Raw genomic sequence first — 14,323 nt, forward strand, 5'->3', positions numbered from 1 at the left:
ATATATATATATATATATATATAAAAAAAAATAGTGCCCATCTTCCTGCAGAGAGGCTGGACAGTGGGGATTGTTCAGGCAAGGACAGTATTTATATAATTAGCTTATCTCCTCACACCTTGCAGCACCCTTCAAAGAGTCTGGTGGCATCCCAAGATTCCCTAGAATATCGGCAGAGAATCACTGCTCTAGATTTATGCTGAAAGCCTAGTTATATACTAGGTTATACTAGTCAACCTAGTATATAACGGGACACCTGCCATATGAGGTTTAACAGAAGGGTTAAGAGTGAAGGGGCAGGAGGGGAAAAGAGACAGAAAAGGGAGGGTGACTTATCCAAGTTCACACAGAAGGTCAGTGGCAAAAGCAGAAACAGAACCCAGATTTTCCTAGTTTCAGCTTAGCGTCCTGTCTGCCCAACCAAGCTGCTTGAGTTTTGCAACTTACATGAAATGTGACACCGCCATCAATGGAATATTAATGGAACACAGACCAAAAAAAATGCATCTTTTCAGCTGTACATATCTGTACCAAAATGACTGTAGTTTATGCAATTCTGTAAGGAATACACAAATCTAGGCATAATAAATGTGCCAATTTTAAATCTATATACAGTTTGGCATTAGGGCTGTTCGAAATTTCACCTGGCATTTTGTTTTGAAGCTGTTTTGATGCGTTTCAAGCTCGAAACAGTGAAATCAAAATGAAACAAAAGCCTTCAAAACAGCTTCGAAACAAAACAAGGGAACTCAAAATGTTTTGAAAGTTTTGAAATATTTCAAGTTTCAAAGCCAGGCTTATTGGCTTCAGCACTGGTCCCAGCCGGCAGCACCTGCCTTCTGTCATTTGGGAGGCAGATTGGGGGCTCGCCTGCACCCCCAAGAGGGCTGCAGGGGCTGTGCTGGAGTCCTTCTGGGAGTGTGGGCCCTGATCTGTCTGCCAGATGAGAGAAGCTGGGTGTTGCTGCCTGGGACCAGCACTGGAAAGTTTGTTGCTGCTGCCAGTCCCAGGCAGCAGTACGTGGCTCCTGTCATCTGGCAGGAAAATCAGGGGCTCACCCACACCCCCAGGAGGGCTGCGGGGGCTGTGCCAGGGTCCTCGTGGGGCTGCGGGCCCCCAGTCTACCTACCAGATGACAGACCGGGGCCAGCAGGGCCAGGGCAGATCAGCTCGTGCAGGGACCTGCTGCCCTGATCCTGGGGCAGGGGAGGGTCCCTGCACAAGCTGATCTGCCCTGGGCCCTGCACCTTCCTCGAGTCAGCTTCAGTATGGGGCCAGGGCAGATCAGCTTGTGCAGGGATGAGCTAATAGAGGATAACCCAGATTGGGGCAGTGGGTCCCTGCGCGAGCTGATCTGCCCCAGCTCCACTGGCCCCAGGCAGCAGCACCCGGCTCCTGTCAGCCAGCAGGCAGATCAGGGGCCTGCTGGCACCCCCTGGGAGGGCTGTGCCAGAGTCCTCCTGGGGGTGCGTAGCCCTGATCTGCCGGCCTGCTGCATTTTATGTTTCCCCATAATAACCTATGGGCGAAACACTAAAACAGCGTTGAAACAGCCAAACAATTTCAACAAAATGAAACGGAACAGCATTTTTGAAACTAAATGAAACTCTAAATGAAGCACTGTCGCATTGAATTGTCGAAATGGAAGTTAAAATGGAAAGCTGCTGTTTCACACAGCCTTATTTAGCATATGTAGAAAACTTTTTTCACATTTTTAAAAATTTGATATGATTGACTGAGATTGACTTTAACCATAAAAAGAATGCCTTCATACCACAAATTTATATTTTTATTTCAATTATGAAAATTTCTTACTACAAGGAAAAACCAAAATTGGAAGACTTAAGCCAAATACTGATCTTTCAATGAATGTCTTCAGTAATTCAGATTTATTTGATTCTAAATGAAATCTTCTCTTGATAGAGTCCAGAGAAGAGCCACGCGCGTGATCAGGGGTCAGGAAAACAGACCTTACGACAACAGGCTGAGAGCCACGGGACTCTTCAGCCTGGAAAAGCGCAGGCTCAGGGGTGATCTGATGGCCACCAATAAGTTTATTAGGGGTGTAAACCAAGATCTGCAGGAACAACTGTTCATCAGAGCCCCCCAAGGGATGACAAGGTCGAAGAGTTATAAACTCCTGCAAGACCGTTTCAGGCTGGACATAAGGAAGAATTTCTTTACCGTCCAAGCCCCCAAGGTCTGGAATAGCCTGCCATTGGAGGTAGTTCAAGCACCTACTCTGAACGCTTTCAAGAGAAATTTGGATGTTTATCTTGCTGGGGTCCTGTGACCCCAGCTGACTTCCTGCCCTTGGGGCAGGGGGCTGGACTCGATGATCTCCCGAGGTCCCTTCCAGCCCTAATGTCTATGAAATCTATGTCATTCATGCAGAAACAGGAAGGTTAATTTATTCTGACATACAGCCAGTGTAGTACACTTGTCCATGTCGCAGCAATCCCTTCTCCAGCTCCATCCAAACCTCCATACCTTGATCACAAAGAATCCTTGAATTCAAAGATCAATGCAATTCCCATAGGGACCATATTCCTGTGCGTTTCATGGTAACTTCCACAGGCTTTCCTATTCTGTTTAAAAGTCAAAAACTCCTAGCACACAAGTACAAATGGCAAATGTAACTGCTACACAAAGTCACACTGTAAATAAAACAACCTACTGAAAGACAACAGTGACATACTGACATTCTGCTTCTTGAGATCATATTCAAATACTGAAGTCAAAACCTTGCCTACCTTATAACCACTGCCCAGTTACATATAGGAGACCTCTCACTATTCCCCTCCATCCAAACACATACACAAACTGATAACTCTGCTGTGCATGTCCAGTTTGGAGGAACAAATAAATAAGAACATCTGAAACAGAAGCATCATCCTCCAGCTGTGTACACTTTCATTTATGCCCTGATTAGTTAGAAGGCCAATTAAGACAACAGGCTTCTCCCTTCCAACAAAGGTTCAGAGCAGGGGGAAGGGATCTCTTGAGCTTCAGCTAAAAATGCTCCAAAGTAATGAGTTTCTAGTCCTTTAGATCTCAGGGTAATAATATTAAACATCCCTAAAAACAGCCTGGGACTCCAACACTCTGTAAATGTTACTCTCAAAACATGCATTTGTCCTTATTAAATATAAAGTCCATAGGGCATTTTTCAAACTTGTTTTTTTAAAAGCTGGAATTATTTTAATATCAGACAGATAAGTTACATAATCTTTGCCTTTTTTTCCATTAGGAGGCTGGAGAACATCATTATCTACACTGCCAGTGTCTGGGCATTTGAGTAATCTTTTTATAGTGCTTCAATTTAATAACATCCAAGCCTGAAACACATTCTGGGCCTGATAAGCAGCTCACACAAATCCAAAAGACAAACATGCTTTGAAGTCACTATAATTTTTACACCAGAAATACTATGTATGAGTCACACTGGTAGTGACATGCACTGGTCATGCCAAAAATGCAACCTCTCTGGCAGACTACAGATCTGAGCTTCTGTTCTAATCCAGATTTCAAGATTGGAAATACAAGACCCTTATAAGTTAACATGCCATTGAGCTAGCCTGACTATACCAATCTCTGTTAAGACACTGAGTGTGTGCAGGTATCACAAGAATGGCTCATCTCCCTCCCACATTTTTTAAAGGATACTTTCATCTATGCAATTCATCATAAGTGTGCACAGTAAAGCATGAAAATAAATTAGATTTTGTCAAGTTATGAATAACCAGGATTAGATTTATAGCATAGGAAAGAAGTTTATCTAATCTAAAAGTTACATCCAGACTTCCTGGCTACCATCCATGAGCTGCACCATTTAAATTCTCTACTCAAATCCCCTCCTTAAATTAGATATCTGTGACAATACAAGCAAGACCTGCAATAATTCTTTAGATGCTGCTGTTATGCTGCATGATTACTGCTTAAGCATGCTTTAGAACAATAATATTGAAAATGTTTCCTTCCAAAGGGTTAATATTTAATAAAACCCAACTATTCAGTAGAGAGCAGAGCAGGAAGACAAAAACAGAAACTGGGCATAGTTCACCGATGAAAGCAAACTACACCTCACTCACTAAGGTAACAGAGTAGAAATGGCAAGTACTAATATTTCTGCCTAGTTCCTCCTGTAGGCAGCAGCTAAACCTTTGGCTGGGTTTCATCAAAGACCTCAGCAACAAAGCTTATCCAAAAGCATGCGCCTGGATATCCTGACTGTACCGATCCCATACGCATCACTCATCTCTGAACTGCACCAAACAGCTCTATCCCTTCAGGGGACATAAGACTGGACGGGTACTCTTGTTCAGTCAGTTCAGTCCCGTCTGTTTACATCAGTGTATAGGGTAGCCAATACCAAGCTAATGTAACTAAGCATGAAATGCAAATGGACAAATATAGGTTTCCCTTGCTTTATGCTGTACATGTGTTCCTGAAAAACAGCGCATGACTCAAATTAGCATAAAAGGAACCCACTTTACAGTGTAACAAATAGGGATATGTTCCAAGACCTTGACTGTACCAACTCCCAGACCCATTTCTACCACTTTTACATGACAATTTTGGTACTCACCAACAGCAGACAGTACACACAAGCACAGGGTGGTGGTGAATGTTACCATAATGGGAATGGCAACTACAGAAACATGTCTCACAGACAACAAGCAAGGAGCACAGATCCACACAGGAGACCGTACTTTGGTGCATGTCACTCCCACAATGTACCACACAAAGCAGCTGACTGCAGGCTTCCACCATACTGATCACATAAGAGTGAATTTACCTCGCAGATATTGAATGGTATAAAGAGGGTCATCGCATAAGAGCAAATTTGCACGGACAGAACCCACATAAAGCGAGGGAAACCTGTATGCTCTCTGTCCTTCACAAATGTGAGCAATAAATGGTACTCAGTGATCTTGAAGACTTCAATCCTGCATAATTAAGGGCATAAGCTTGCCAAGTGTGCAAGTGATGGAGACAAAAATTAAAAGCAAGAACAGAGACATTCGGGAAGAGAGAACAAGCCAGGAAATAAATATCTGTGCAGTTGATGTAATAAATAATCGATGCAATACTACGAAGTGCTAAGCACTTTTAACAGATCAATGGAAATAGAAGACACACAAGACTTATGAAATGGGTCCACAGAAATGATGCTGTAGAGTTTGACAGGTATAAAATGCCCTTACCTCGTCTCTCACTTGCAGGTTTATAATATCCTCCCCTAACCATCCATAAGGTATTTTATGTTCAACCTGAAATATATATGAAATCTGTTCCTTGTTCTCATGGCACTATTCCCACGTACACTAAGGCTGTAATTTACAAGCAGAATCACGACTCACAAACAGCAGAAAAGCTTGCAAAAATATTGAAGGATAGGGATTTCCAAAGCAGTATTATTCCCTATTGACCAAATATCAGGCCCTCTGTCTCTGGCATCTGCCCCACCCCATGATCCATTGCAAATTTCACTCATTACTGACTGGCATACAGGACTCCAAGAAGGTTTGCCTTATGTATTGTGTTCTTCTGCATGATTTTTTTAAAGTAGGAGTAAGCAGTGTAATGATAAGAAGTGAAATCAATCTCTTCCCATGAAAACTCATTCCTGGATCACAAAAGTCCCTTGACTATTGAAAAATTTATTTGAAATAAACTGTAAATAATAGTTTGGTAAATGTCCTTTTTTTAAAGGTAGGCAGGAAATCAACTTGTCTGTTTTAAGCGATCTCAGTGGTTAAAGGACAGACAAATGTATCTAAGAATGTTAACAACAGCATTTATTTTCTGAACACCTGAGATCCAAGGAGAGATAATGAGAAGCAGAGGCACAAAATTATGCATCTGACTAGAAGGGTTATTTTCTAATTTACTGGAGAGGAAAGAATTTACCCATTTGGAGAAATTATATCCCTATCACAGCCTACAGTACAAGTAATAGAGGAAATGGTTATCACTCAGATAAAACAAAACCTTCACACTTAAAATGACAGCTGCTTTGAAACAATGGAGTATCAGGCTTTTGTTGTCTGAAACGTAATTCTACTCAGTTTGATGGGAGTTTTTCATGCACATCCAAGACGAACTTGGCCCTTAAATACGTATTTGGTAAAACAGCAATCCTACAAGCAATTATGCACGTGTTTAACTTTACTCCCGTCATGCAAGCACTCAAAATAGTATAAGGAACAGTAAAATGACTGAAGGATTGGGCACTTAGAAGACTGAAATTCAGATTACAAAGTCCAGTATTTTGTATGCAAACAGTTCACTGTATACCAGTCAGCTGGTTAGTAATACTACCAAAAAGTGTGGAAGTTCTTTCCTAGAACTTCTTCACTTTTAATGTTATCAATTAATTTTGTAACTGGATAAATCATTACCTGCGAAACCTCTTCGGCGACATTCAGTGCTGGCTTTGAAAAATATACTGTATTGTGTAGCTACAGTAAAAAATGTACAGTATCACAAGACTAGATAAATGAAGGACCGTGAAGCAATTACTTAATTCATGGTGCTACATATTGTCCATAAACCAAAACAAGCTTCCTGATTAATCCTCATAAAATAAACTCTTCAAAGTAATGCTATATCACAACAGTAGCAGCAGCAAGCCTGTTTCACAACGCTAGAAGAAAACCTTGCTGGACTTCATCACTTATTTCCAAAGTTAACAAAATCTGACCTACATTCTGATGGATTGCAAAAATAGTCGTCAGCAGATTTCAGATTTTTTAAACAAGCCTCTCCCAGTGTGTCATACTTTCAAAAAATGCTGTGTGCCTGAATATCATGCAAGGAGAATGCTGTCTTTTCCCATCATTTAGTAATTTACTTTATCTGGTCAAATGTCATATTGTAGTGAAAATAGATACTTTTCTCTATGTTTCTTTGTTCCTTGTTTTAGTATTAACCCCTGCATTCTGTAACTTTCCACCCACATGGTACAGGATGGCCCACTACGTATGTCTTATAGGTTGCTCAGGTTTTGGTTTGAAATGACCAATCAAAATGTAACACGTCAACTGAAAAAAATGCTAGCTCAATAAAAGCCACGTGCGCTCTTTGTTTAGGGTCGACACTGATCTGAGCAACAAGCTCCTCTGTCGGCCTGCTTGCAAGCAGTAAAATAGAGCTGGATCCAGCCTGAAAGTGTGACTCTCTTCTAGAGGTAAATTGGACTAGCCTCCAGGGGATAAAATCAGCAATTTATGCAACAATATTGACTTTTAATTTGTCTTCTAGAAGAGAAGGGTTCAGGACAGTGATTCTTAACCAGGGTGCATGGAACTCTGGGTGCCTCAAGATCCTTTCAAGGGTGACACAGGGTGCCACACAATGTTAGCACTTAAGTTTACAAGCTTGACTCAAGACAAACCCAGAGACTTCAAATAGACATCCACAGCTGTGGTCTTTCAGAGTTCTTTGCAACAGAAAAACTGCTAGAGCAGTTTCTGTAAACCAAAAGAGTGAAAAATAAGAGCCAGCATTTTTCAAGGGTGCCTCAAGTCTATCCATGGGTGCTTTGAGGCTCAAAAGGTGAAGAAACTCTGGTTTAGGGGAAGCATGGAGCGGGGCACAGGTCACATGGAGGAGCTGCTGATGCATGCACCAATATCAACAACATGAACTCTGGAGCTAGGGAAGCACTGAAATCAAACTGCTCTAGTGGGATCATGACTTGCTTTATGTGATGCTTTTCCTTGCTTTCACTGTGAACCAAAACCAACAAAGAAACAAAGGAAAACAGGTTATTAAGATCTTTTTTTACTCATACAATAAAATGAGAGATTAAATTCATAGTACATCAGCAAATCAAAAGCAAACCCCACTCCTGCACTTTTTAATCTCTAATTGGATGGATGGGGCAGGAGGAAGATGGACAGATTGTTTTTTCCAAAAAAAGATATAAAACTCAGGAAAAAATATCTGTTGGAAACTTGATGTATTGCAGTTATTTTTTCTGCCTACCTGGATAAATATGCACACTATAAATGTGTATATTAAAATGCATGCACACTTCCATATATGCTATGTATATTCAAGGCTTTATACATTTTCCATTCATTCTCTTAATGATAACTCTATGGCTAGAATTTGTGCATTAAGAAAGATACTGATGCTCCCTAATCCCCCTGTTGAATAATTATGTTTGCTGTATGTATTAGCTCACTTGCCATACCTGCTAGTCAACTTGATGCAATAGGTGGCATGATACATAAATGGGATGCAAGAGGTGGGTGCAGAGAGAAACTCAATGGATTTATTGGAAAATGAACTAGTTCCAGTTGTTTCCTTTATATCAGGGGTGTCAAAGATACAGACCACTTAGCCCCATCATCCAGCCCCCTGTCCCCGGACATGTCCCTGCATGCAGAGGTGTGTGCTTGCTGCTGCTATTTGTGCTGCTGCTATTTTTGCTGCTGCGCACACCCCCACATGTTCACTTGGTGCTGAGCAAAATACCTCATTTTGGACAAATTGCCCTTTCCCTGCTTAACATGCTGGGCATGCGGTTTGTGGCACCACAAACAGGTTTGTGGTGCCAAAAACTGCACTTGCCTGCACATCTGGAGCCAGCCCCTAGGTTCAAAGTTCATCCATACACTGCCAGACCAGCCTCACATGCATGACCCAGGACCTGTACTGCACACAGCACCCATGCAGGGCTGGTCCAGGATATGTGCCCCATGCAGAGCCTGCTCCAGATGGTCCAGGACTTGCGTTGCACTTGGCCGTTGCCCTAGACCAGTGTCCGAAGTTAACAGGTCAGAAGAAATATCACTGAATTAGAGCAGAAGAAATAACATAGCTTGAAGTCTTGTCTTGGGACTAAATGAAGTGGACTCAAATCAGAAACAGTACTGAAATGCAGTCAATCAGAAGCAAGTATTGCTGTGACATGTCATTTGCTCTTGATGGCTATCCTCTAGCATTCTCCTCTCACAATGCTCCACTGGCTATCGCACAACTTGGAAACTTTCACTTTTGAAATGGGTACAAAAGCAAAACCTACTCCCAAGTTAGGAGAGAGAATGGAAGGCAGCAACCAATAAGCGTGCATATATGTGCATACAACTGCATAAACGTGATGGGGAGGACAGGTTTGGCTAAGGGCACCTTTCACAAAAACATTCAAGGAACTTAAAGGTTATGCTGAGTTAATGAGACTAAAATTTTAAGGTCTCCTTGAAAGATCCATAGTGAACTAACTATACAGGACTTATTACACAGACAAACAGGCACATAAAACTTCTATTCTAGAAGAAACTGTAAATCCTAATTCTGTGCTGATGCCATATCAAACTGTATGATGCCCATTCTCCCCCACACATTTCCACTGACCCTCACTTGTGCTGGTCTGCTCAGGATAGCTGTTAGTCTCTATTTTACTTGTCAGCTGTCCATCTCAGTATATTGTTTCTAGTTGTATGACACTGATACCTTGTTCTGTAAGCCATTAACTCCTTAGACTCCCCTTTTCTGGGAAACATTTTGAGAAATGTTTTGTGTAAAGATGGCTTAAAAATGAATTATAGCATAAAATAAATGTAAGGGGAAAAGGATTTTTTTTTAAACCGGGAAACATTTTGTAGAATGTATTTTGTAGAATATTAAAACCACTTGTAATCTTTGGCTACAGTGTACAACCCATAACTGCTTACAAAATTTAGCAATTTTCAAAACTATCAACTCCGTTAGGTTGATGTGCCCAAGGCAATTCAGTAACCATCAGATGATGAAGTTTACTAATGTACTGCTTAAACCTTTGCATAATATTTGATATGGCTTTACTTCCAAACTGTTTAAAAGCATACTACTATAAAAGCATAAAGATTGCAGACATGTCTGCAACACAAAATAATACACAATATAGTAGTTTACCACAGGCTGCAAGGAGAAAAACAAGAAGTTCTCCATAGCTTCAAATCCTCTCCCTTCCCCCAACCAAATATTTATCTCATCTGAAGGAACAGCATACCTTGGCTGAAAAGAATCAAATATACCATGTGATTCTACTGAAGTTGCTGGCTTAATAATGCTGTTTGTTTTCAGCTCTTCACTCCAAATTAGTTACCATCTGCTTCATCTCAATTGAGATCTTTGTGTATTCTACATCCTACAAAAAGGAATGCTATGTATAAATGCAGCACTTGGGAGGTGAGGGAATCCTTGCTGCAGGAGAAGAGAAAAAAAATGTGTCTGCTTGGTTATAACCATTTGCCTTTTACCATTTACTCAGACTGCAGAAAAGCAAGCGAGTTCAGGTCATTTCCTGACTGACACTGCAAGTTAGAACAAAAATACACATTCTATTAATCTTTAATCAAACTGCCTGCAGACTAAAAGCCCAAGCGGGAATGATACAGTATTTAAAATAAATAAATAATAACAAAAAAATCCAAGGACACTGGGTCTGCTTACCTCACTCAGCTCCGCAGAGGAGTCATTTCCATATTTCATAGCAACTCCAGAATTCATGATTAGAGTTTTCAAGGTTTGGTTCTTTCTACAGATTTTAATGTTTCCAACCTTTGCTCAATGGATTCAACACTCCATTCTCCTCCAAGATTTTTCTGTCTTGCACATTTTGCTCTAGACAGCCATTTTCAGTCAACAATTATACAGCCTAAATTAATGATGCAAGGGCTCCTAAAACAGCCTAATCGGTTTTCATTTCACAAACAATCCATTCCTGCAAGAGACTCATTAACACTGCAGAGAGCACGATCGCAGAGAATGCAGACAGACCGTAATGATCTCTTCAATACTAAAATTGCCCAAGTCCACGTGAAATCTATGATTCAGCTCTGCCTTTCGTTTTATTTTGCCCTTTTTCCCAGCTAGCTTTGAGGGCATCTCCCATAGGAGTTAAATGTACTGGGAACTATTTCATGAGCTTCACACAAATTCACTGCAAGAACACAGAGTGCTGCTAAGTCTTCAGCGAAAGGGGAAGAGAAGGGGAAAAAAAGCAGAGACAAACCGATGCTGCACTTCACGCTAAAGTTTCCTCTTCCACTGAGCCTGGAGTTGTAAGTGGTTTATGATCAAACACAGCTGTCTTGCTGCTGGCTAAAGGGAGCATGGAAGGGGCGGTTCTAAAGGAGAGAGTGGGTGGGAGGGAGAGAGAGAGAGCTACAGAGAGTTCATTTTGGAATTGCAGGCATCTTTCCAGCCTTCTGTATACATATTACTGATTGCTATATGCAAAACTATAAAGCAAAGTAAGCAACAGGAAAAGCCACCTAGATAACCATGAAGCGAATTCACATATCCCCTACTCTCACAAGCAATTACATTTGCTTCTTTGTACTGTTTTAGAAAGTCTTAAACAAATCTGATATCTCTATTACAAAGACATAGATCTGACATAGGACAATAATTTTACAAAGGATTAGGGCAAATACCAGTATTACCAAATAAAACAAAAAGTAAAACACCTGAATTTTAGCATCTAACTAGTAGTAAAGAAGAATCCTTAGGACCATGGATCTTATAAAGAACGTGCTGACAGGCCAGACCACAATCCATTTAATATATGCCTTGTCTTCCCAGCCACCTCCCCTTCCCAAAGTCTATGGCTGTCCTAAGCCCTCTATTCACTCCAAATTTACTCTGCTTTGCTTGGCTGGGAAGAACTGCTGAAGTTTAGTAGTGTCCTAGCACCAGTGGTTGACGCCTGTCTGATCACCTGGAGAACTTAATCCACGATACTTTTAAAGTATCAACTCCTATAAGAAGTGTTTCTTAATGAAGAGTAAAAATAAATCCATAGGCCTGTGACACAATCCCTGCATATCTGGCAAATGCATATGAAAAGGGAACAATGCTGCCAAGAGCAGCAATGGGAAAATCAGCCTCTGCTCATGCTTTTTAATCATAGGATCAATTATAATAATTGGATACAAAGATAATTCCTGTTAATGACACTGAAAAGCTTATAAAGATGAAAGACAAAAGGTATTGAAAACACTAGTACCTAAACTTTCTGAGTATGGGCACTGCCTATGGTAGATCAGGATCTGGCGATTCCCCCCCAAGACCTGGCAGACATAGATACTTTAAGTACAGTTTTAGTACATTGACCTACTCTGGATCTATCTTCCATGCCATATCATTTTCCTAATTTTGTATTCTAGTACATAATGTCTTTTCTTGTCCCTATCTAAATGATACCTACTCTGTCTTCCACCTAAATTTTCTGTACTCTTCCCCATCATTTGAAACTTATTTTCTCTCTCATCTCAACCACCAAATCAATGGCCTCAGCACTCTCCTGTGTTCCTCCCAATGTATCCAAGCATCTGTTCATTTGCACTTTCCCTCAGCTGTTGATGACAGGCGGCACTGCTCTCTGCTGGCAGAATGTTATTGCAGCACAGCAAGGAACAAGAGGGGAAAACAAACAGAAAGAGTGAGCTTTCCCACTGGCAGCAGCCCAGCAGCTCTGCGTAAGTCAGAAAGGTGACCTCTGTAAAGCCTGGCCTTTCTGGAAGACTGAAAGACACAGAAGTATTGAGAAATATATGCTCTTATCTTATTGTCCACATCAGTTATGATTATGAATATTACTTGCCTGCAGACTATAACACTAGATGGATTTTCTTCTGGGAAAACAATGAGGCCTGACAGTGAATTACCATAAACTATTTTTGGTCCAAATAACTGTACCGTGGAGAAGTAAAATTCACAGTGAAGACCTACACTTTATCCTCACCCCTCATCCTTTAACACTATTATAATTAAAGCTGAAACATATTATTCTTTACAGGATTACCACTCCCCACCCACAAAACATACCCCAACTGGTTGAGATAGGAAGATATGGACCAAACCATCTTTGCATTACTTTCTGCACTAGTGGTTGTCTAGGCATTGGTTGAGAGATTGACACATGACCCTATAATCCAGAAAAGCAGCTTTGGTACAGTAGTATATGCATATGACACACAACTTTCAAAACATTTTTCAAAGATTCCACACTTTGTGCACCCAAATACTGCTAATACTCTTATTCTCTTGCTTTCAAGTGTTGCCAGTTATAAAGCAGAAAAAGATTAGAAATTACACTTGGGGGAAAAAAACCAAATAAATCAACACTGGAATTCAAATACTTTCAGACATGCTCAGGGACAACAGAAAATTCAGCCAAAAAACATCCAACTAAAAATGAACGTGGGGCTAAACCAAACACTTAAACTATATTTACATTAATCCCAAATGACTCTTGGTAGTAATGGTGGAACTCTGCACTTAGATGATACAAGATTATGTGACCTCTGAACTATAAAAAGGAAGCATGAGCAGGGAGTAAATGGAGCCACACTGTTATCAATGGTGGCAGATAACAGAACAAGAAGCAGTGGGCTCAAGTTGCAGCAAGGGAGGCCTAAGTTAGATGTTAGGAAAAAACTTTCTCACTAGGAGTAAAGCACTGGAACAGGCTGTGGAATCTCTGTCCTTGGGCAATTTTTAAGACCTGGGTAGACAAAGCCTTGGCTGGGATGATATAGGAGGAGGCTGGCCCTTCTTTGAGCCAGGGGTTGGACTAGATGACCTCCCGATGTCCTTTCTAACCCTAAGTTTCTATGATTTTGCTTCATTTTTCATGTAAAAAAGGTACTTAGCAATTCTCAAGGGTTTTTCACTGTGTTCTAAGGACAGAACTAGGAGCCCCAAACTAGAAAAGATGCATGTACCTGCTTTGCTTTGTGCAGTCAGTAGCCCCACTAACTACTCATGGTGTAAAGTTATACAGGTGGTTATATCTTTGCAGGATCAGAGCCTCAAGTTGCAGTAAGTTTAAATAAAAAGCTATATTTTGATCTTTAATATGGAAAACTGTTCTAGCATGGAAATTACTATATTTACTCTAATGGCAAAGAAGTGTTTTGGCAAAATTTTAAAAAGTTGTGTCAAAATTATCTTGAGTTATAAAAATCAAAAACCATCCTGAAATTAAGCACATGAACACACCACAGCTAGTCACTATCTCTTTCCAACTTTCCACGTAGAATTACAGAAGTAGAGTCGGAAGGAACCTTGTAGATCTTCAAGTCTGACCCCCTGCCTGGGCAGGAGAAAAACTGGGCTCAAATGATCCCAGCTAGGTAGGCATCAAGCCTCCTCTTAAAGACCCCCAGGGTAGGAGCCAGCACCACTTCTCTTGGAAGTTGGTTCCAGATCCTAGCCACCCTGACTGTGAAGTAGTTCTTACGGATGTCTAATCTAAACCTACTCTCCAACAACTTGTGGCCGTTATTCCTTGTTATGCCAGGGGGCGCTAGGGGAAACAAGG

General features: G+C 40.9%; 1 protein-coding gene across 2 annotated transcripts in view; it reads right to left on the reverse strand.

The window, feature by feature from the left end:
- MCC (mutated in colorectal cancers) overlaps positions 1-14,323 on the reverse strand; it is a 377,421-nt gene that overhangs the window by 306,073 nt on the left and 57,025 nt on the right. The window contains exon 1 of one of the 2 annotated variants that reach the window (XM_019517273.1): positions 10,447-11,083. The exons of the other annotated variant lie outside the window; for it this stretch is intronic. Coding sequence (XP_019372818.1) covers positions 10,447-10,503 — 57 coding nt within the window. The 5' untranslated portion in view covers positions 10,504-11,083. Of the gene's footprint in view, positions 1-10,446; positions 11,084-14,323 lie in introns of those variants that run through there. 2 annotated transcript variants of the gene reach the window in all.

Source organism: Gavialis gangeticus, unplaced genomic scaffold (genome assembly GCF_001723915.1).
Source record: "Gavialis gangeticus isolate Ggan-Ray unplaced genomic scaffold, GavGan_comp1, whole genome shotgun sequence".
Lineage (NCBI taxonomy): Eukaryota > Metazoa > Chordata > Crocodylia > Gavialidae > Gavialis > Gavialis gangeticus.